The sequence below is a fragment of the Scylla paramamosain genome, chromosome 32 (genome assembly GCF_035594125.1).
Source record: "Scylla paramamosain isolate STU-SP2022 chromosome 32, ASM3559412v1, whole genome shotgun sequence".
Taxonomy (NCBI): domain Eukaryota; kingdom Metazoa; phylum Arthropoda; class Malacostraca; order Decapoda; family Portunidae; genus Scylla; species Scylla paramamosain.
Genome location: NC_087182.1, coordinates 16,512,304 through 16,536,501, shown reverse-complemented (window position 1 = coordinate 16,536,501; position 24,198 = coordinate 16,512,304). Strand labels below are relative to the sequence as shown.

Sequence of the window (24,198 nt, the reverse complement as noted above, 5' to 3'; positions counted from 1 at the left end):
CTTCCTCCCTTCCTTTCACGTTCTTCTTTCTTCCACACATTCTTCTAACCACCCTAAGACGCACCTCAAGATTTGGGTCTCTGGCTCAACAAGTAAACAAGTCCCCTATGTACAGACAAGCCCAGACAGACTTCGTAGAGACACAACAGTCACGTCAGTTCCCCACCCACTCTTTCCATTTGGTCGTATAAGTCTGGCCAGTCACTCATTCCTTCTCTTAATCACGTTGTAGTTTTTCCAGCCACTTAATTTTCATCTCCTTCCTAGTGTGGCTTTGTGTGGGTAAGAGGAGATGAAGATAAGATGATTCATATTTTTTAAGTAGGAAAGTTTGTTTAGTTCTCAGTACAGGTAAGGAGGGAGGAAGATTAGGTAGGAGGCGGTGGCGGAGCAGTAGTAGGAGGAGGAGGAGGAGGGTGTTGCAGAGTAGTGACGTACGTACAGGAAGGAAAAGTGTTTGGCTCAGCAATGTTTGTAGGTGTTGAGTTTAGGTGTTGTATGTGTTAAATCCTTAGGAAGCTATCAAGGTGAAAAGTACTGGGAGAGGGAGAGGTTACATGCTAGGAAAGTGGGTACAGAAGTTCTAGTGGATAGTATATAGAAGAGTAAGTCTTAGCAGTGTCTGGCTATAAAGATTTGGTAAGGGATGTTTTGTGTTAGTAGATGGTCAAGTGTCTGATGAAAAATATGAAAGAAGGTTACGTGCTAGAAAAGTGGATAGCTCTGAAACGTGTAGCGATGAAGAGTTTACGAGTAAGTGTAAGTCTTAACAATGTGTCTAGCTGTGGAGTTTAGGTTTGGAAAGTGTTGCGTTAGTAGATGGTTAAGTGCCTCTCTTAAGATGAAAAATGGGAAGGAAGGTTACGTGCTAGGAAAGTGGCCAGTGTTAGAAGGCTTAGAGGTGTAGAATTTAACCCTTTAACTAGACTTCGCTTGCAGTTTAATAAGTTAGCGTGGTGTGCGTATGTTTGCTGTGATTCAGAAAGGCGCTACTAAGAGGAAACTGAATGATGGTATAATTTTTTTTTTTTCAGTGTCAGCAGTTGTATTTTTGTTAAGTGAAGTCATGCAACATAACGCACATAAGCAGCGAGTGTAATTATTGTTATTAGCAGTGAAAGAGTGAAGTGGCGGGCGTAAAGTGTGACAGAAGATATGTAATTGCATATAACTTGTAGTGTAAATTAAGTTTCCATTCTTCCCATCGTAATAGTCATGTTCCTCCTCTTGTCCCTCATCCTCTCTCCATTTTTCCTTCTCTTTTTCCTTCCTCTGCTTCTCTTGTCAATAATCATTCGCTCTACCATCAGCAAACAGGAAGAGGATCGGAAATAACTCACCAGCAACGCAATAAAAAGACATTTTATAATAGACTCAAACATTTTATCCTCGTTTCGTACACAAGCCGCCAGAATAAAACCAACAAAGACAAGTATAATTAAAAGAGTATTAGTCAAACACACGGAAGAGATCATGAGGTACAGACATACGCATTTAAAAGAAGAAAGAAATTATAAATGAAAAGTAAATATTTTTAAGGAAAAGTGTTTGTGTTTAAGATATAAAAAAGTGATGATGTGATGAAGAGAAATTAATATAAATATAAAGGGTGAAGATACTATACGAAGATAATGAACAAAAAAAAAAATGCGTGTTTAAAAAGAAATTATAAAAAAAGAACAAATAGCTTTAAGGAAAGTATGAACACTAAATACCAATGAAGAAATACGAAACAGGAAAAGATGAAGAGGGAAAAAATAACAAAGCAAGAAGTAGAAAGGAAAAGAAAAACAACACTACTAATAAACAAATAAAAAAAAGAACTAATACTTGTTTAAAAAGAAAAAGAAAGGAGAGAAAAGCTCATCCATTCCCCAGGTAAGCCAATTAGAACTCAGTCTCCACCTTACCTCACCTGTCGTGGATCACAACTCACATACCCTGACTCACCACCCTGCAAAACAGTGACATGCCCTTTCATTGTACCTACACAGCGGTGACTCATTGGGGAGGAGAGGGAGGGAGTGGGAGAGTGGGGGAGAAGTACCCGGGAGATTACACCTTGCCGCCACATCACATCCTCCCAAACCCGTCCCTGCCTCACACGCCCTTCCAAGAAAACATTGCTTTCATAATACCCAGACTCAATTCATTTCCGTGTTCCAGGTGAGTCCCAGTACCAGGTTTCCTACTGCTCGCTTCCATGTTCGTCTGCCCCTTGAGGAAATGCGAGGCGACACCTTCAGGATTTACTGGAAAGCCCCACGGAAGTCAGGTGGGACGAAAAATAACTCTTCGTATACAAGTGTTTCCGTGCATTTCGATAGGAGAAGTAGGTTATGTTGTTCTTTCTCTTTTTTTCTTTATAATTTAACTATTGTCTCTCTAATACTGTAGTTGATGTATTGTATTGTATTGTAGTGAAATAGAATAGCATAGTTAAGTCCTTAAAGTTAGCTACAGTTTAGAATTCACTCGTATTCACGCATATCACCTGTAGAGTTGACTTACAGGTAACATGCAACATTACCTGCACAAAGAGAGCCAGTTAACTTACTAATAATGTCCTGAACGTGTGCAGTGACAGAGCAACACATGAACCGAACAGACATGCTGAGTGAGGCGCTGGGAGGAAGCGAACACATGAGAGAGAGAGAGAGAGGGAGAGAGAGAGGTGTGTCCTTGACGTCTAGCATAACAAAACTGCCTCATTCCAACACGAAAACACAGAGGAAATCATGAAGAAACACCAAGCACATCATTGCACATCTTCTACCTCTCGTGTGTCTCCTTTTGAAGTGCTCAGGAAGTGCTAAGTATTCTAAATATTAACTTTTACAGTGTTGTGATCGGATTGCTTCTTAGTGTCTAGTTGGCATCTCTCAGACTCCTCTCGTCGCGTTGCCAGTTCGTGTTTTGCAGCGGCAGCGTGAGGGAGAGTGACTCACCTGGGCGTCATACACCTGATCGGCATTTCCACGTACACGCTTACGCACCGCAACCACACACGAATACAAAGGAGGAGCAAATCATAGCGGATAGGTCGTACCTCACGTGGCTGTTTGTGATAAGCTTCACTGTCCGATATAAAGTAATAGTAAAACAGAAAGTAATAATAGTTTTAGAAGGAGTATTATCACAAAACTGATACACGGCATATTTATATTGATACTCGTATATTGCGGATAGATACATATATAGATAGATAGCTAGATAGATAGATAGATAGATAATGGATAGATAACTAGATAGATAGATAGACAAATGGACAGATAGATAGATAAATAGATAAGTAGGCGGTAAGGAAGATAGATGAACAGACAGATGGATGGATAAGTGGATGAATATTTATTGACTAAAGCTTATAAATGAAGACATAGCAAAAATACATGATGATTAGGATACAAAAACGGCCTTTACATAAATCATAGTCAGCGTCAATTAACACAAATAATACAGGTAATAAACATGATACTTATAAATACAAAAAAAAAAAAAATAATAATAATAATAAAAAATATAGACTATAACATGAACGCAAACTGAGAAATTAATATGTTAAACGTGACACTGAATTACAAGGATATGAGTAGAAATTGATTACTTATTGAGTAGAAGAGACTGATTGCTTGACTGACTGACTGACTGACTGACTGGCTGACTGACTGATCTCAAGGCGCCACAAAAACGGGGTCACGTGGCGCCGGTACACGAGTGGAGCAGAATAAAAACTGAAGACAAACAAAATTGAGTTAATGAATCCAAGACAGACGAATAAAAAAAAGTTAAATCATACTCATACTTACCTATCATACACGTGTCTTTACAGTGATTCATATAAGCATATTTACGATACAATGCCCTAAATAAATAAAGCCTTCATGCAATAGTTACTTAATTTCTCCTGGGGAAAAAAGAGAAATCAAATTATTACCTAAAAAATTCTACCCAGAGAGAGAGAGAGAGAGAGAGAGAGAGAGAGAGAGAGAGAGAGAGAGAGAGAGAGAGAGAGAGAGGGAAAGGGTGCATTACTCTAATTAGTCCATGACGTAGCTTCTCACCTTCACCTATTCACCCTGAGGCAATCACACACAGGTAGGTATCCTCAGGTATTCATCCCTTCAGGTGTGCCTCCTCCTGCGCCTCCAGCAGAACACACTTAACTTTCTCCACCACCTCCACCACCACCACCACCACCATTAAGGCTCTCACCTAGAAACAGCCTGTCATCACCACTACCACCACCACCACCACCATAAACTACCACCAAGAATAGAAAGAACGAAAACCCAAGTAATAAAGTTTCTCTCTCTCTCTCTCTCTCTCTCTCTCTCTCTCTCTCTCTCTCTCTCTCTCTCTCTCTCTCTCTCTCTCTCTCTCTCTCTCTCTCTCTCTCTTTTCCAAGGTCGATTTTTTCAAGGATAAATGTTCCTTTCCTGCATTATTTCACCTTTTTCACATTTTTTCGTATCTATCATTAATCTTTCACGTGTTTTATTCATCAAGGGACGAATGAAGAGTTTTGGTGTTAATCTCAATATCCTCTGCATCATAGTGTTTATTATCTTTATCTCCTCTTTTATCGCCTCTGTCCCTCCCTCCTCCTCTCAGCGTCTTATAATGTCTCTCTCCTCTTACTTCTCTCTCTCCTCTTTCTCATTTCCGATCTTCTGTTTTTATTTATTGTTTTTTTCTCTCTCTTCTTATTTCCTGCTATTTATCATTTACTGGTTTTCTTACTTGTTTCTCCATCCTTTTCTCGTCTCTCTTTCTCTCTCTCTCTCTCTCTCTCTCTCTCTCTCTCTCTCTCTCTCTCTCTCTCTCTCTCTCTCTCCCTCTCTCTTTCTCTCTGCATAAAACAACATCATTCAATAAGCAATCTGTCTGTCACTGTATATAAACTAAGTTATAATTGAATGCAGAAAAACACACATAACCTACAAACCGGAGAGAGAGAGAGAGAGAGAGAGAGAGAGAGAGAGAGAGAGAGAGAGAGAGAGAGAGAGAGAGAGAGAGAGAGAGAGAGAGAGAGAGAGAGAGAGGAACATAAGTCTATACATGACACTCTCTAATGAAACCAAACACAAACTTATATCTTATAAAGAACACAAATGACCTTTTCAATCAACAAGACCTTAAATGGGGAGCAATACTTTTTTTAATCCTCTACAAAGGACTAAGATCGCGGCGTATTCTCCTGACCTATTTCAAAGAAGGACCGTGTGTAGGACTCCCAGCGTAGGAACCCCAGTGCAGGACTCCTTGTGGGTATCCTTGTGGGCGGTGGAAGGGGGAGGAAAGTGGGAGGAGCTTGTACTTTACGTCTTATCTCCCCGCCACTCACTTCCATCCTGCAGCGTCCTTCTCCCCCTCTCTTCTCCTTCTACTCTTCCTCTACTTCCCGTTATCTTTTCTCTCCCCTTCTCTCCCTGTTACTTTTCACTCTCTTATTCCTCATTTTCATCCATCCTTCTTCTCCCTACTCCTTTTAGTATTTCCCATCCTATTCCCTCTCCTTTCTCCCCTTCCCTATCTTCCAGCTACTCTTCCATGCATCTTCCAGGTCTTTTTCGCTTCTCCCTCTTGCCTCTTTTTCTCCATCCTTCCTCTCCCAGTAACTTCTCACAGTCTATCTTCTCCCTCTTTCCTCCCCCTGTCCCATTCATCTCTCAGCCTTTCCCTTTCCAGATACCCCCCTCCCCAATTCATCCCCCCATTCTCCATCCCCTTCATTCTACTATTATTCCTTCATTAAATATCTTCTTCCATCCCTTCCTCCCTGTCACTGCTCCTTCCATCCACCCCTCTTTCTCATCCATCCTTTCCTTTCATCCTTCCACTCCTTACCTGCTGATTCCCCACAACGCTCCTCTCGATTCCGCGTAACTCCTCCCCTTCCCAACTCCTCCGTTCATCCCCGCAACCCCGCCAAGGCATTCTCCAAGCCGGGGGGCACTGACTCACCCACCACCCAGACCGGCCTCGTCAGCGCTGCGTAAAAAGGACCAGCTTGGCTCCACCCCTCCACAGTTCAGTTTCTGTCTCCACACGCGGCGGATCTGCCCCACCTCCCGGCAACTACCTGGCGTAAGTGAACTCCACCAGCCGTGTCTACTGCTTCTTGTGTTACTGGTTGTGTTGCTTGTGGTGTTTAGTGACGTGATTTGTAACCTTTGCTGTGGCGTGTTGCTTAATTAGTTAATCAATCAATTTTTTTTTACTTTTTTTTCTTTAATCTGTATCGACTTTTCTTCTTTTTTCTTGTTTTTTCTTGCTCTTGTTCTTGTTTTTGCTCTTTCTCACTAACTTTTCATTTTATTACTACTTGTCTTCCTCCTCATCTTCCTGTTTCTTCCTTCCTTCCTTCCTTCACACTGTTCTTACTTACCTTCCACCTCCTCCTCCTCCTCCTCTTTACTTCTACTTCATTTCTCAACATCTTCCTTATCCTACTGCTTCCTCATCGTCAACATCATCCTTGTTCATCCTTGTCCCTCCTGCCTCGTCCCTTCGTCAGTGCTTCAGTGCCCCCTGCAGCGTGGCGTGAGTGCCGGTGCCTCAGGACAGTGCCTCAGAGCAGTGCCTCGCCTGTTCTTGTGCTTCATCCGTGTTGCGTTAGTTTGTTTCAGTGATCGGTGCAACGTGATAGAAAATGGTTGAAAGAAAATGAAATGAGAGACCACTGTGTATTATCAGCTTTGGATTTCTTGACTCCTCTCTCTCTCTCTCTCTCTCTCTCTCTCTCTCTCTCTCTCTCTCTCTCTCTCTCTCTCTCTCTCTCTCTCTCTTACTGTAGAGGATATGTGATGGTGAAAACAGTGAAGCGGATACAGGTGAAGTGCCGATGTGACGTGTGTGTGTGTGTGTGTGTGTGTGTGTGTGTGTGTGTGTGTGTGTGTGTGTGTGTGTGTCAGAGCGTAAGATTACAGTGCCGGTGTCGTGAAAATCTTGATTACTTGAGAGAGAGAGAGAGAGAGAGAGAGAGAGAGAGAGAGAGAGAGAGAGAGAGAGAGAGAGAGAGAGAGAGAGAGACACTTTTATCTCCCACAGAAATGACGAGAGAATGAAGTTTTTACACGCATCAAAAACCTGAAAGAGAAACCCGCGCCTTCTCCTTCCCATGACTCCTACACCACGCCTCTCTGCGCACCTCCCCTTGTTTCACCGGTCCCCTTGGATCCCCTCGAAGTGATACCTGATTCCCCTCCTCTTAGCTTCCCTTAAACCGGTGGCTTTTAAACTGCAGGGCGTGGCTTTTCAGGGAGGACACAAGGGAGAGAGACAGGGAGTGAGGTTATCTGTCTAAATATTGTTAAAAGAACTATATAATGGTATTGCTTCATAAAATCACCTGTTATTTATCAGGAAAGGAAATGACGAAGATATGATGTTAGTTGGTGAGTGGCTAGGTGTACTTTTCAACGCCCTCATCATCTGAAAAGTCAATGCAGTTTTGTAGTGGTGTCAGGAGTGAAGGGGAACTGATAATGTCGTTGTGCTGAAAGGGTTAAGATGCAGGTGGTTGTTATAGTGTCACGTGTGTGTTGTGTGTTTGTTTGTCTAGTTGTTTATTTTATTTATTTTTGTTTATTCGTTTTTTTTGAAGGACGGAGGAGTGAATGCAAGTTTGTTAGAGGCAAAAGAAAGAAAGAAAATGAACATCATGTAAGACAGTGTACAAACCACTACTTTTTATAGTGCAAGTTGTCGTAAACAGCGCCACAAAGGTCAACGTATCCGCTGCTGTTTGTTCTTTCTTTATGTTCCTTTGGCGTTCTGTCTTCGCTGTTGGCTTGCCTCCTCAGTAAGCTGTGGGTCTGATACTATTTTTCTTTTTTATTGTTAACTGTAATTGTCTGGTTTAATTTGTGTATTTTATTTATTTATTTTAGTATTCTAGTTAATTTATTATTTCTGTGTTAGGTATTACATGGCTTTGTTGTGTGGGCGCCTTCAGTCAGTCAACAGTCAACCAGTCAGTCAGTCAGCCAGTCAGTCAGTCAGCTAGCCAATCAGTCAGTCAGTCAGCCAGCCAATCAATCAGTTAGTCAGTCAGCCAGTCAGTCAGTCAGTCATTCAGTCAGTTAGCCAGCCAATCAGTCAGTCAGTCAGTCAGTCAGTCAGTCAGTCAGTCAGTCAGTCAGCCATCCAGTCAGTCAGCCAGTCAGTCAGTTAGCCAGCCAGTCAGTCAGTCAGTCAGCCAGTCAGTCAGTCAGTCAGTCAGCCAGTCAGTCCGCCAGCCAGTCAGTCAGCCAGCAAGTCAGTCAGTCAGTCAGTCAGTCAGTCAGCCAGTCAGTCAGTCGATCATTCAGTCACTTGGTCAGTCACTCAGTCAGTCAATCGGTCATTCACTCAATCAGTCAATCGCTCAATCAGTCAGTCAGTCAGTCATTCACTCATTTAGTCAGTTAGTCAGTCAGCCACATAGTTAATCAGTTTCTTGCTCTAGTCTTCCTCCAACAGTCCTCCGCCTTTACTATTCAACATCACGAACTGCAGTGTAAACTAATATAATACAGCTTGTCACAGTCTCCCAAGGGTCAATAGACTCAACATTTCTGCTGCTGTTTGTTCTTTCTTTGCCTGCCTTTGTGTTTCTTTATGTTCCGTAACTTTCAAATCCTGTTCGTGAATATACTTGTAAATATTCATATAGTTTTCAGTATTGTGTTTGTTTCCGTGTCTGTGTCTGTTTTATTATGAGAGAGAGAGAGAGAGAGAGAGAGAGAGAGAGAGAGAGAGAGAGAGAGAGAGAGAAGAGTAAGATTTGGAAGCGACTTACACATAAAATTCTTTGATTCATTTACTATTTGTTTTTTGTACATATTTTAGCTCTTTATCTATCTATATGTCTATCTATCTATCTATCTATCTATCTATCTGTCTAACTATCTGCCTTTCTTTCTATCTATCTATCTATCTATCTATCTATTTATCTATCTTTTAAGTGCGGTAGCTCAAGCCTTCTTCAGCTCGTGTCTCTATGTAAAACACTCCATCAAGTTTGTTTCTCCCTCTCGAGGCGCACTTTGTTTTCTCGAGCTCGTGAATTTCTCGCTTTTACCTATTTTTTTTCTTTTTTCTCCGTCACCTCTTTGTCACCTCCAAAACTTGCTATACTGGCTCTGTGAGGGGGAGAGTTTGTACTGGGGTTGTGAATCTTGAAGGAGCAGGAAAGTAGTTGTAAGTAGCAAGAGTAAGAATTTAGTTACTTAATTACATCTGACTTACTTAATAGGTAGATATCGGTACTACTACTACTACCACTAGTAACAACAACAACAATAACAACAACTAACAAAAAATCTAACTTGTCAGACTACTACTACTACTACTACTACTACTACAACTACTAGTAACAACAACAATACATAAACAACAACAGCTAACAAAAAGAAAAACCTAACTAATCCTAACGTAACGTAACCTAACCTAACCAACGAAGCGAAGAACCAAACGCACAGTACACTTACACACAATACAATCCCAAAACATTTCAAGAGTCAAACTTCATCTTGCGGTTCATTCACAGATTCGGTGGTTCATTCATGGAGTCGAGTCTTCATCATTGGGTTCACTTTAGGCACGTTAGGGGGTCTGTTGGTGATTGCATCTCTTTCTTTTCTTTCTCTCCCTCCCTCCCTCCTTTCCTTTGTCCCTGTCGTGAAGATTCTTGAGTCGTAGTTGGAGGGTCGTTGCTGTGGTTGTAAGTGACATACGAGGTGACAGCGTAAAGTAGTTCTATTGTTAACATGTGTTATGTAATCTTTCTCTCTCTCTCTTTCTCTCTCTCTCTCTCTCTTTCTCTCTCATCCCTCCATCCCGCATCACACCCTCTCTGCCAATTCACCGTTTTCTCTTCCTCCCTCTCTCCATTTCTCTCTTTTTGTCTGCTTACCTCATTCCCGCACCTCCTCCTCCTCCTCCTCCTCCTCCTCCTCCTCCTCCTCCTTTCCAATTCAGAAATATTATAATACTCCATCTTCTGTTATTCTTTATTTACGTTTATTTTCGTCTTTTGTCTAATTTTCTTATTGGTTTCTCTCTTTTATTCATCTATCTTTTATTTGCTGTTTTAATTTCTCACTTTTTCCTTTTTGCATTTATAACTTTTACTTCTCTCCTTTATTTATTTATTTATCTTTTTTTTCATATTTTATCTTTACTCCTTGTTTGTTATCTTCTCATTCCTTTTTCTTGCTTTCTATCTTCATCTATCACTTACTCCTCCTTCCATTCCTTGTTCTTCCTTATCTCACATCACCACTTCATTCTTTCCGTCACCATCTCTCCTTTCCTCCAACACCCCCTTTGCTTACCTCATCTCCCTGTCCTTATCTCCATCTCTCACTCCTCATCTTTATCTCCCCTTCTCTCCTCCCTCGCTGCGGGTTCAACTCTTTTCAACTCGTATCCTGAAGATTACTATGAACTTCACTGGAGGAGGTTAGAATTTCAACATGCGGGCTACTGTGGGTGGGTGGTCGGCCTTGCGTGGGGAGCGGGCGTGTGTGGGCGTGTTGGGACGTGCGTGTGGGTGTCTGGGAGTGTGTATGAGCATGTAGGTGTATGTTAGGGCGTGTATGGATGTGTGGATGTATAGATTGTATGGGTAGGAAGTGTTTATGTGTGTGTGTTTGGTCAGTTTAGTTACCTGTTTTCTCTATTCCTGCAATCTCAAGTCCTCTGATGTCCTGACAGTCTTGCAGAATGTAACAAAATCAAGCAAAACTCGTGCACAATCTTTCCTATAACCGCGTACCACTTTTAAGACACATATTCCAACATTACAGTCTCTTAGATACCGCAGTAGCTTGAACAGGACAAAAGAAAAAAAAAAAAAACACCTGTTCTTTTTTTTATTCTGAGTGGCCATGTAGACAACTTCCAGAAGGCCCGAAATGTAAAGGAATGATCACAGTTAAGAGGAAGATTGCGGGAAGAGATAAAATAGAGGTAGTAAGATTGAAGGAAGAGATAAAACAGAGATAGTAAGTGAAGGTTATACGACTTTTGGCCTTGAATGTACAAGTATACTAAAAGATAAGGGTGAAATTCATGTCGGGTGTTGATTCTCTCTTTCCTTCTTTCTCCTCTTCGCCATTGGTGCACCGCTGAGGAGGAAAAATGTCATTGGCTGGTGTAAGGTCGGGTAACGGTGTCATTGGCTGGCAGGGTAATAAAGGGCGTGTCTGATTGGCTGGATTGGATAATGGTTGAATTTGCCTGGAATGTGAATTATTATTGTGTTGATGATTATAAAGAGAAATAATGTGTGGATTTAAGACAGACGGATAGAGTTGGACACACACATTCACACACACACACACACACACACACACACACACACACACACACACACACACACACACACACATAAAGGAAACAGGAAATTCTGATACATTTTTTATACATGTGACTCGCATAGCAAACAAACAGCTCATAGGCACACACACACACACACACACACACACACACACACACACAGAGAGACAGAGAGAGAGAGAAAGAGGGAGAGGGGTGAAGCGTTACAGACAGACACAGACACGGAAGAATTCTCTACAGCCACGCCCTTTGTGCTCATTTAGTCTTTTTATATAATGTAATAATCATAATACTGGAATGATTATAATGGGAAATAGCCTTGACTTCCCCGCCATTGACTTGAATGCAAATGGCGTGGTAGTATTACTGCTGCCGCCACCACCACCACCACCACCACCACCGTCACCACCACCACCATCATCACCACCATCACTATCATTACTATCATTGTTTTTATTTCGATTATCACCACCACTACTACTACAATTTCTACTACTACTACTACTACTACTACTACTACTACTACAGCAAAAACAACTACAATAATAACAATAACAGCAGCAGCAACAACAACAACAACAACAGCAACAGCAACAGCAACTTCTACTACTATTACTACTATCATTATTATTACTACTACTACTACTACTACTACTACTACTACTACCACTACTACTACTACTACTACTTACTTCTCCCATTACCAGTTACGACCACTACCACTACCACCCTTCCCCCACCACCACCATCACCACCAACAACAACAACAACAACAACAACAACAACAACAACAACAATGGCGGCACCAACCACTTCCTTTTCTTCCTTTCGTAATAGTTCTTTGTGGGAAGACTTACCTTCACCCTCACTCGCCTTCCTCCTTCTTCCTTTTCCTTCCTTCTTTTCTCCCCTCCCTCCCCTGCTCCTTCCTCCCTCTGTTTCCTCCATCTTCTTCCGCTATTATACCAACATCCCTCAGTATTTTCCTGTATTGTATTTTTTTTCCTTATTCTCTCTCTCTCTCTCTCTCTCTCTCTCTCTCTCTCTCTCTCTCTCTCTCTCTCTCTCTCTCTCTCTCTCTCTCTCTCTCTCTCTCTCTCTCTCTCTCTCATATCTTTAAACATGAACCCTATTTCAACATCCACTTCTTCTTCTTCTTCTTCTTCTTCTTCTTCTTCTTCTTCTTCTTCTTCTTCTTCTTCTTCTTCGTTTTCTTCTTCTTCTTCTGTATTTTTCTTTTTTTTTTGTCTAATGCAGTTCAGAAATTTTTAGAGAATACTTTTTTTTCTATTTTGCACTGATTTTTTTTTTTTCATTCGTTCCACTTGGTAACAAAACTTCTTATATAACCAAATTTCTTTCCCAGACAGTTATATTCCTCCCCCCAACCCTCCCTTACCATGCATGAATACATCAATCAACGAGGCAACAGAAATACGATCTGCCGGGATTGGCTTACCCCCATCAGTCCTTCTTAACCAATAGGCGCGCTGGGATCCCACGAGCTTTTGAATCTTGACCAATCATGTTCTTTCTTTGTGTGTGTTGCATCCTCCTTTGGCATATATGAAAGAAAACGGTTCTGTTCTCCACTCAGTTGTCAATGTATGGTGAGAGGGACTGTACGTAACTTGATATATGGTAAATTTGAACCTTCTAATGAGAAAAAGTATTGGAATAAAGATGTTTTATATAAGGGAAATAAGGAAGGGTATAGAATATTTAAAAGGAGAGATTATGTCACCTGCTGATATGTTGCTGGTAATTAAGGTGTGCTGAGTGATGTAGTGGTGACAGGTGTGTGGTGCTTAATTAGTGTGGTGGTGGTGGTGGTGGTGGTAGTGGTGGTTTTGCGAGTGGTGATGACAAGGGAAGTGCTTTGCGGGTAGTGGTGGTGATGGTGGTGGTGGTGGTGGTGATGGTGGTGGTGGTGGTGGTGGTGACGGATGTGCTTCAAGATTATGGTAATGACTGTGAGGACTTTGAAGGCATCGGGGAGAGAGAGAGAGAGAGAGAGAGAGAGAGAGAGAGAGAGAGAGAGAGAGAGAGAGAGAGAGAGATGGACGTACAAGCAGACAGATAACAGGGAGACAGACAGATAACAGACAGACAAACAAACAAATAGACAGGCAGGCAGACAGACAGACAGACAGACAGAGGTCAAAATAACAACTAAACACACCAATGTAAATTAAAACTTATATACCAGACACACACACACACACACACACACACACACACACACACACACACACACACACACATTTCCAGGGATCAGGCTGCCTTAACCACCAGCACCACTACCACCACCACCACCATCAGGTTTAGGATGGTGGTGGTGGTGATAGTGGTGGTGGTGGCGGTGGTGGGTAGCGAGGCGTTCATCATGACGGGATGTGGAGACGCCAGATTTAAAGTTTCCCTTCTGATCTGGCAACACTTGTCCTTGAAATTCGGCAACAGTAATACCACAATTTTTTTTCCCCTCTTTCCTTTTCCTTTTTCTTTTTCTTTTTTACTTTTTTTTTTTTGCGATGTTTATGCTTTGGTTTTGAATTTAAGGAATGTTTTGTTATTTCATTGTTTTTTCCTCTTGTTTTGTATTTTTTTTTAAATTTTTTTTATGTATTGTTATATCTTTTTATATTTGTTTCGTATTTCTTTGTGTCTTTTTTCTGCATTAGTGATCTGTAAAGAGTGTGCGTGTAGAAGCACTCTCTCTCTCTCTCTCTCTCTCTCTCTCTCTCTCTCTCTCTCTCTCTCTCTCTCTCTCTCTCGGAAACGAGTAACTTAGGCAAAAATCGAAAACGAAACAAAAAGAATAAAGAAGGAAAACCACGTCATGATGATAATAATTTCCCTCCTCTTCCTTCTTCTGTCTCCAGTGAACCATTCATTCACTCTTTCGTTCTTCCTTCGTTCGTTAACCTCCTATCTTCCCTTGCAGGCTGGCTACATCCGGAGGGCGAAGAGATAGAACGAGGAACAACAAGACAAAGAGAACAAGGAAAAGAAGAGCGAGAGAAGGAAATAATTATAAACACGACGCAAATTAGCTGAAAGAAAACGGGGAAGAGGCAGAAGAATATTGGCAGAGGTAGCTGATAATTTTCCTCCTTCAAGATGTGCACTATACACGGGGTTGTGATCTCCGGGATACTGCTTGCCGTGTTGGATATTGTGAGTGTTGTGTTGTGCTGTGGTGTTCTGTATTGCTGTGTTACTGGTCCCTTTTGTCTTGCTTGCTAACAATAGGAACACAAAGGAAGAATGAATAGTGGGTCTTACTTATCTGTTCATTCTGTTAAGTGAGAGACGTAGTGATAAAGAAAGATGTCGTATAGTTTTCTTTTTTTTACTTTTTTTTGTTAGTATTTTTTCTTATATAGCTATTGTTTTGTTATTTATTATTTTTTTCCATGTATTATTTCCTTCCTTTATTCATTGTCTTTGTAATGACAATGTCTTTATTTGTCTGTCCGTGTGTCGGCGTCTGTTTCTTTCACTCCCCACGTCATTTCTTATCACGTCCTTCCCTTCTTCATTCAGTTTTTTCTTCCACGCCTCTCCTTTATACCTGCATCACCTCACTTCCTTCTCTCCACTCTCTATTTCTTCCTCCATCACCTTTCCACCCCTCCATCCTTCACCTCCCCTCCCTCCTTACCTCCCAATAACACTTTCTCCCGCTCAGTACGTCTCCTGCCTCACCTTGATTCTCTTCCCCACAGATACATGGCCTCATCACCTCGGCTTTCTATTGCTACCAGTTAGTGATGGACACCTTCTACCTGTGTCCCCTCGATATGGATGTCACGCTCTGCCATAACAAGATCTACGTCTACGAACAATGTAAGAGAAAACGGAACTGTTGCGGTAGAAATTAGGGGCTACTCTGCTATATTGCTAGAAGTGTACCTGTTATTACTGCTTTTCATCTTCATCGGGTTTGTTTGGATGGAAATTAAAGGTTATTTTTTCTGTTTTTTCTTGAAGTGGGTTTGTCATTACGATTCTTCGAGTGTAAAGGAAGCTGGGTAAAGGTTAAAATTAAGAATAGATCGCTAAATTACTGCTCCTCCCATAACTATTGAGTATAAAAGGGTATAACTAGTTTGGCTGTCTTAGTTTCATAGGTGTCTTGATATTCTTTTAAAATAGTCATATGAAATTGGAGAAAAACATAAATAAGCAGAGTTCTAGATTTTACCAATGAAACGGGTGAAGGAGTGAAGCTACCAGTTAACCCTTGCACTAGTGAGGTGGACAGAATAGTGATGGAAGGGGTGAACATAGAATTAAGCAAAGAGTTTACGAGTTTATCAATGAAAGAAAGAAAAAATACTGGTTGACCCTTGCAATAATAAGGTGGACAGAATAGTGATGGCAGAGAGAGAGAGAGAGAGAAAAAAAAAAAAAACGAAATCATGAGCTTACCAATGGAAGGGATAAAAGAATGAAGATACTGGTTAACTCTTGCATTGATGAGGTGGACGAGATAGTGACGAGAGAAGGCAGACGATCTTGTGTCACGAAAATTGCCCTTATTACTCACTTTTTCTTCTTTGTCTTAACGGTGGTGGACTGTGGGAAGCTTTGTTTGTGTTTTGTATTTGTGGAAGACGATTACTGGGCTTGTGGTGGTGGTGGTGGTGGTGGTGGAGGAGGTGGTGGTGGTGGTGGTGCTAGACGTGGGAATGAATGCTTCTTGCTGGATGAATTACAGTCACTTGGAGAATATTCTTGCATCTTGTTCTTGCATCGTAATAGGAAACTTGTCTGTTACATCCTGACTTAGAGAGAGAGAGAGAGAGAGAGAGAGAGAGACTCGTATATTTAATAGATGACAAATGCATTTTATATTATACAATAAAAATACGTAATAACAATAAGAATAGCAATGGCCTTAGTGAAAGTAGTAGTAGTTGTAGTAGTAGTAGTAGTAGTAGTAGTAAGTTGTGAGAGTGGTAGCAGTAATAGTGATAGTGACAACAACAATAACAAAAAAATGAAAACAAAAGCAAGGAAAACGAGGAAAAAAGTTATGTGTACACTAACAAGCTCAATTTTTCCTTCTCCTCCCACAGTGTTCGAGACGCGCGTGTACATTGGCATAGGTGAGGGCATAGCGGGCGTCCTCTTCAACATCATTTACATCATGGCGCTGGTGAAGGTGAGTACACGAAGGAACACAAAAGATGAACAAACAACATATATACCTATACAACCCTTGCAAAGCTGTCATACGCTACACGTTCAAGAGAAAGAGAGACTTGTATTCAGATACGCTCCGCTGCCTCACCACGACTGTTTTCCAAGGCCACGGAGATGATTAGCCGGGTTCTCAAGAATGCTTCTCCAGTTGGCAATGTAGAAATGTTGTTAATCTGTCACTGGAACCATAAAAACACCCCTAAAAACCCTTATAACTTCAACTAGAGCCTTTTAGAAGTACTGAAGGTGCAGCCAGAGGTGTTTCAGTTTATGGTCCAGAGAGAGAGAGAGAGAGAGAGAGAGAGAGAGAGAGAGAGAGGTGGGGGATGAGAGAGTTATGTAAAATTAGATGAGTTTGGGCAGAAATTACAGGTACAGTTCTCCTCTTCCATTCTTTTATGAGTGTGCGTGAGTTATGGCTGTCCCACTTTCTCTCTCTCTCTCTCTCTCTCTCTCTCTCTCTCTCTCTCTACTGAGTTATATGACATTTGTGTTGCTAGAGAGAGAGAGAGAGAGAGAGAGAGAGAGAGAGAGAGAGAGAGAGAGAGAGAGAGAGAGATAAAAACTAGTTCTGAATACGCCCTTTATATACCAACATCAGACCACCTCCTCGCCTCACCTCCTTCTTCCCCTCCTCCTCCTCCTCCTGCTCCTCCTCCTCCTCCTCCTCCCTCACCTCCTCCTCCTCCTCATTACACCCACCCTCGAGGGAGCTGTTGTGGTTAGTGGCCTGAGTATATCTGAGTGTAAAATAAACAAACACAAACGAAAGAAATGAAAAAAAAATGTAAATAAACAAACGTGAGTGAAGATTTAAAAGTTTGCCATAAAAAAGTCACACTAGAAAAGAAAATGAAAAAGAGCATAAATAAAATAAATAGTATAGAATAAAAAGAATGGGAAGAAAAAATGGAAGTGAAATAACAGTTAAAAATTATTGTAAATTTAAGGAAACTCGAAAATTAATGAATTGATAAACTTAATCTTAATCTTTCTTTATTTGAGTTTAACTTACGTATCTCAACAGAAAACGGGAATAACATGTAATCCAACAGGAAAAGAAAACGAGCTTGAAATGTTTGTATGGACAGGATAACAGTTTCTCCCCCTCCTCTTCCCCCCCCCCTCTCTCTCTCTCTCTCTCTCTCTCTCTCCCTCTCTCTCTCTCTCTCTCTCTCTCTCTCTCTTGCAAATAAGGGGAGGAGGAGGAGGAGGAGGAATGGAGGTGAAGTGGGATTAAGGTGAGAGATGAAAAAAGAGATGAGAGGTGGAAGGGACTGTTGAGAAGGAGGAGGAGGAGGAGGAGGAGGGAGAAGACGTGAAGAGGTTATGGAGGTAAGGCGGTGAAGGATTAAAAGGGGGAGGTAAAAAGGAAATGGAGGGACAGGAAGAGGTGGAGCAGTGGAGAGAAAAGAGGAGAGAGAAGAGAAGGGAGAGGGAGGGACAAGGAAAGACAGACGGCGTGCAAATCTCTCTATAAAGATTGGCTGAATGAAAACTGATTAGCCAAGGGTCCCGACAGTCTTTTTATTCTTTCTTTCTTTGTGTTCTATTTGTACTCTATTTGTACTTTTTTTTTATTTATTTGTTTCTCTTTCTTCCTTCTCTGTTTCTCTTTCAATCCTTTTTTCTTTTTTAGTTTTGTTTGTATCTTTTTCTGTCTCCTTTTTCCTGTTTTTCTTCTACATTTCTATTTTTTCATGTCTTTCTCTATTCCTTTTCCTTATTTTTTTTTTTCCCCTGGCTGTTCATTATATCATGTTTTCGTTTCCGTTGATGAATTTCCTTTTTCTTCTTCCTTCTTCTCCCTTCCTCTCTCTGTATCCTTACTTTCTTTTGCATTTGTGTTTCTTTTTTGTGTCTTTCTTCCTTTTACTGTTTTCTTTTTCCTTGTTGTTCATTTTATCATGTTTTCGTTTTCGCTAGTGGATTTTCTTTCTTTCCCTCCTCCTCCTCCTCCTCCTCCTCCTCCGGTTCACTGCCCTTCTCCAGTATTATTATCATCAAAGTGGACTGTGATATATTTTTGTTTTGTTTCTCTTATTTTCTCTGTCTTCTTCTTCCTCTTCCTCCTCCCTTCTCCCCCTCCTGCAACATAAACCCACATAAACTAAACTATTCTGAGCTCCTTTCACACAACCACCACCACCACCACCACCACCACATCCTCCTCCTTTTAGTACTTCTACAAACCAGTCCTCCTCCTCCTCCTTCTCCTCCTCCTCCTCTTCCTTTTCCTCACCATCCTGCTACTCATCCTGTTCCTTCTCCCGCTCTTCTTTCTCTTCCTTCTCACATTTTTCTTACTTCTTTTCGTTCTGTTCCTTCTTGTCCTCTATTTCCTGTTTTTTATCCCCGTCTTTCATTTCCTATTCGTCCTACTTCTCTTATTCCCTTCCTTTTTACTCCTGTTATCTTCTTTCTCTTCTTCCTTTTTTTTTTCTCTTGTTACTTCTGGTTCTCTCTTTTCTCTTCTTTTATTGTTAATTTGTCATAAATCTTCATCAGTCGGAGAGAGAGAGAGAGAGAGAGAGAGAGAGAGAGAGAGAGAGAGAGAGAGAGAGAGAGAGAGAGAGAGAGAGAGAGAGAGAGTAGACTTAGTGATATCCTTTTCGCTCCCTCACTCACGCCTGTCTTAATTTAGAGCCATCTTAGAACTTCCATGTTTTTCTCCTCCCCTTCCTCTTCCTCCATCACCTTTAGTCTAATTCTATCCTATCTTATCCTATTCTGTTCCATCGTACCATGCTCTTTTGTATGATTTTCTATTTCCATCTGCTACATTTAAATTAGTGTTTCTTTCTTCCCTTTTTATCATACTATATTCTGTTTGATGTTATTCTATCTTTTATTCTGTTATCCTATCCCATGTCTTCTTCTTGTTGCTCTTTCTTCCTTCTCATATCCTTCTATCATCTTCTTTCTCCTCTTTCTATACTCCTCCTCTTCTTCCTTCTCCTGTGCTCCAGTCTTCCTTTTACTCCTTTTCTCCCTCTTCTTCACCTCGTTTACCTGTCATGTATCCACACAAACTGCATTATATTTTTTTCCCCTCCTTTTTTTTCTTCCTACATGAGAGGGAAGTTGACCAAGGGCTTCAAGAGATAAATGTAATAAAAAAACTTGTTTCGTTGCTACTTAAAAAAAAAAAAAAGTTGAATTGAAAAGGGCTATCAGGTTAGCCAATCTAGTCCCGGAAATGCTTTGATTCTCTCTATACAGTGTTCAAGTCATAGGAAGGTAGAGGGTTCCAGAGTGTACCAGAGTGAGGGTGCTGGTTTACTCTTGTATCAGTAGCGAGGTGGACAGAACAGTGATGGAAGATAGATATACAGAATTAGTCAGAGTTCATGTGTTTACCAGTGAATGAGTAAAGGAGCTGGTTAACTCTTGCATTAGTAAGGTGGACAGAACAGTGATGAAGGGTTGAGAAACATAATCAAGTAGAGAATTCTAAGATTTACCAATGAGAGATTAAAACAAAAGTGCACATTTATTTTTGCACTAGTAAGGTGGACATAATAGTAATGAAGGGTTGAAAACAGTCAGGCAGAGTTTGAGAACTTACTAATGAGAGAAAAAAATAATAGTAAGATTAATTCTTGGACTACTAAGGTGTTGAATAAGAATAAAAGTAAATAGAAACTTGAAGCATGTTATAACTTCCTTTTCCTTTGCAGCACAAGCCCTCCATCACTTGGGTGTGGCTGCTAAAGGGCTTTGCTGTGATCGGCATCAACGTGTACTACCTCGCCTCGTGGCTCATCCGCCGGGGCCGCTACGACCACATCAACAGCGACCAGCCCGAGGACGAGATCATCTTCATCTACGTGGCCAAGGGATTGCTGCTGGTGCAGATCAGTATTCTGGTCATGTTCTGCATGATCGGCGCTGTCTTTACTTACAAGGTGCGTCAGAGAGAGAGAGAGAGAGAGAGAGAGAGAGAGAGAGAGAGAGAGAGAGAGAGAGAGAGAGCATCACTCTCCAGAGGCTTCAGGGGTAACTGTGCGTTGCCTCACCTTAATTATTTAGGTCACCTGGGAGTCAAGAGGATGAAGTGGTGCCTTGATGAAGGTGGCAGGTATTATACGAGTGGCACACATTGCGTTGTTACTACTCCGTTAATTGATTTATAGAGATGCAACGATTTGTCTTTATTTTATCATTTGGGGAACTTTACGATTAGGATTCTCTCATTGGATCTTCATGTTTTTGTATTTAGAAAAGTTCATAATTCACACGTTACAATATCTTCATGTTCTTTGTATTTGAGGAACTTCAACAGGCTTCACACATTACAATATTCCCTCATTACTTCTTCAGGTATGCGAGGAGAGGACCGCCAGCAGACGCAACCTTCGCCACCGCCGCAAGTGGGACTCCAGTGAAGCCACCGCCCCGCCCCTCGGCCAGTACGACGATGAGGAGACCCAATACCTCAACGACGCCCTTACCAACAGCGAGAAAACCCTCCCTGCACGTTCCTCCAAGCAGAGCCTCACTGAAATCTCCCGTGCTGACACATTCAAGCACTCCACGGGCGTCTAGACACTGAAGAAGGAAAGGAGTGAAAACAAGACTGGCGTTCTCTTGAGGCTACGCGGTGATTTTGTTGAGGGAAAGTTTTCTGCATTTTCTCTTATATGATGTTATGAGATAATTACTTTACTGGTTTCGACTTACGGAGTTTGTCATTGTTCGTCACCAGGTATCTCAGAATGGCAGGTTAGTTCTCTCTAGTCTTAAAAGGAAAAGCTAGTTGTGAGGAATGGTGTTCGGGAGAGGCTAGGCTTTACCACCCGCTTGGTAATGTTCTGTAGCCACGTTTTCTTTCATGTAATGAGAGGAATGGCATGTTATTTTCTTAGAAGGATTCTTACTTTTATATTCTCATCGTATAGGGTGTTTCAGCGAGTCACTGCCACTGTGGAATGTATAATAGGACAGTAATAGACCATTCTGAGAGATCTTGGAGCAGGGACAGCTTGGTGCAGGACGAGAGGGAAGCCTGGGTCGAAACCAAGACAAGGATTATGTTTTAAAAGTCTTTAATCCTTTGTTGTATTGCTCTGGTATAATTCCAGCGATACCAGAGTGCAATACTAATTCCTGACCAACTGAAGTTTCGAAAAACGTTTTAAAAAGATAAATAAAATTTACTTTTATTATATAACTACAAAGAAAGGCGGTGAGCGAGACATAATTAGTGATTTTACAGTATAGGGGCGAGTGTAACTCCTCCCTTGGTCACCAGGGGTCAGCGTGGCCTCACCTGCAGGTGTCGAAGGGTGGGTGAGCGTGTCCTGGTGAGAAAACGTTTATATCTAAATTAATTAAGTGCTTTCAAGACCCCTGACTGTGTGCTGTGGCGCTCAGAGATGTGACAGTGACGCAGGACGGTGGAAAGTGCGGCCAGAGTGTTGTAAATAGTGATAAATGAGAGGTAAAGGAGAAGAGGGAGGAGAGGCGGCGGCGAGCGAGCTAGAAGACAAAAGGTAAACAAACTATTTTCTCGTAGTAGAATTATTTGACTCGACCAATTTACGACTTACGAATGATCACGACTTATTGAGTTAACGGTGACATTACGTTATCACCTTCTCCCTTGAACTTTAGTAATTATTAGGTCAAAATGCATGTGAGTTAAGTAATTTGATGATTGCGTAATACATAGTTATTATTTCGCTCATTGTAATTGTCTCGAACCAAAGGATCAGAATGAGATCTGATCCTCCTGCTGTGTTAGGATTCCGGTGTTTGTAATGTTAAACAGGATTGACTGACACCATACATGTTCAAATACTATTACGGCAGGACCTTTTGTGTTTTGTATTTTGTATTTTTTTTTTATCGATGTTTATTATATCTAATTACATTTTCGTTTCTATAACGTTAAACAGGATTGACTGACGCTAAACAGGTTCCAATCCTCTAAATACATTTCTTCCTCGTCATATTGATGGTGTTTTGTCATAATGTCTACTTTTTATTTTTTATTTTATTTATTTATTTTTTTTATTTTTGTAATGTTAAACAGGATTGACTGATGCCATGCAGAGTCCAGTCCTGTGCATTTCTGCTCATATATTTCAATCATCGTCATGTCTCATCATCATCACCCTTATCACTCATCACTCATCACTCATACGACTCACTGCCTTCACCCATCACTTTGTGTACATATTATTTGTGCTGGTTTGATTAATAAATATTTAATGCACTGAACGAATTTTTATAACAGAGAGAGAGAGAGAGAGAGAGAGAGAGAGAGAGAGAGAGAGAGAGAGAGAAATGTACTTGTTTATATATCAAATTGCTCGTTAGTGTGTGTGTGTGTGTGTGTGTGTGTATTACCACCACCGCATGTATCTTTAACCACTGTCAGCACCATTACTACCACCACTACTCCATCCTTCCCTCCTCCTCCTCCTCCTCCTCAATTCGAGTAGGCTCTTAGGAGTCTTAAATTAGGCATGAAATTTTTACCATCTGCTTCATTTAAATTCCACAATGTTCCCTTCCACCCTCTTTTATCCGCGCCTCTCCTCTCCCTTCACCTCTCCCGCCCGCTGCTGCTCTTACTTCCTCTCCCTTTCTGCGTCTTTTCCAATCGCTATTGAAGGGAACTGAAGGATCTGCCCTCCCTGTGTCCCTCCCTTCACCCCTGCCCGCCCTCCCTTCACCCTTAATCCTGTCTTGCGTCACCCTTCAAAGAGAGAGAGAGAGAGTGTGTGTGTGTGTGTGTGTGTGTGTGTGTGTGTGTGTGTGACATGAACTGCGTAATAGACACAAGCCTCTCCTTAAGATTTCGCTGGTTTGGTGTTAGTGTTCATTTATTTTGGTGTTTTTCCTTTTACATTCGCTCGGAGACAAGTATTGAAGCCAAACCTTGATCTATGAGAACTTGATAGACATTCTTAGTGCGACGTAAGTGTTTTCTTTTTAATGTTTTTTATGTATTTTTTTGCAGGTGTTTAAAGTGGTAGTGTTTTTTTTTATATATATATACTTTTTATTTAATGTTTTTTTTTCTCTCTTACTACGTTTAAGAAGGTTGTGAAGTGCGTCAGTCACGGTTTAAGCTCATTTTCTCGTGTTAAGTTTCTAGGTTAACTTATAAGTATTAGACATTTGAACATAAGAAAATATGGGAAGCTGCAAGAATCCACCAGGCCTACACGTGGCAGTCCCTGTGTTAAGTGTACTAGCTACCTGTGTCCACTTGTCATCCCCATCCATAAATTTGTCTAATTTTTTAAGTCTCCTTAATGACTCAGCACTAACAACCTGATTACTGAGTCCATTCTAGTCATCTACCACTCTATTTAAGAACCGATTAATTCCTATCTCTTTCTTGAACCTAAATTTTTCAAGCTTGATCCCAGACCCTTCAGTAATGCTTAAGAGTAATCTTATTCCGGTTGCCGCTAAAAGAATGCGTCAAATTGAGGATGCTTTTCATAATCAAGTAGTTTAAAAAGTCACCAAGTTCCCTCATCTATGGTTAAATTCTTGTCTGCACTACTTCATGCTATAGTGATCATGTGAAGTTTGAGAAATGTATGGAGTGTTAATTGAGTTGGAGGCCCGTGAGGTGACGAGTGATTTCTTAACTCGATGCTATAATTGTTACAGTTGAAGAAGCTATTCAACTGCTAA

The 24,198-nt window shown here is 41.1% G+C and overlaps 1 protein-coding gene and 1 long non-coding RNA gene across 2 annotated transcripts; both read left to right on the top strand.

The window, feature by feature from the left end:
* Positions 1-1,316: 1,316 nt before the first annotated feature.
* LOC135088931 (uncharacterized) lies at positions 1,317-2,357 on the top strand. Its single transcript, XR_010261177.1, has 2 exons — positions 1,317-1,878; positions 2,167-2,357. It is a non-coding gene; the product is annotated as an uncharacterized LOC135088931 (long non-coding RNA).
* Positions 2,358-5,952: 3,595 nt separating this feature from the next.
* Positions 5,953-22,760, top strand: LOC135089279 (uncharacterized). The gene is made up of 6 exons (XM_063984762.1): positions 5,953-6,087; positions 14,273-14,505; positions 15,057-15,177; positions 16,413-16,498; positions 20,220-20,447; positions 20,863-22,760. The coding sequence occupies exons 2-6, from the start codon at positions 14,449-14,451 to the stop codon at positions 21,085-21,087; spliced, it is 717 nt and encodes a 238-aa protein (XP_063840832.1). The 5' UTR covers positions 5,953-6,087; positions 14,273-14,448; the 3' UTR covers positions 21,088-22,760.
* The last annotated feature ends 1,438 nt before the right edge of the window (positions 22,761-24,198 follow it).

Bases quoted from the DNA above. Each gene is read 5' to 3' on its own strand.
- LOC135089279 (XM_063984762.1), top strand. From the start codon at position 14,449: ATGTGCACTATACACGGGGTTGTGATCTCCGGGATACTGCTTGCCGTG. The intron at 15,178-16,412 runs GTAAGAGAAAAC...CTCCTCCCACAG, and splicing joins GATCTACGTCTACGAACAAT to TGTTCGAGACGCGCGTGTAC. The intron at 16,499-20,219 runs GTGAGTACACGA...TTTCCTTTGCAG, and splicing joins ACATCATGGCGCTGGTGAAG to CACAAGCCCTCCATCACTTG.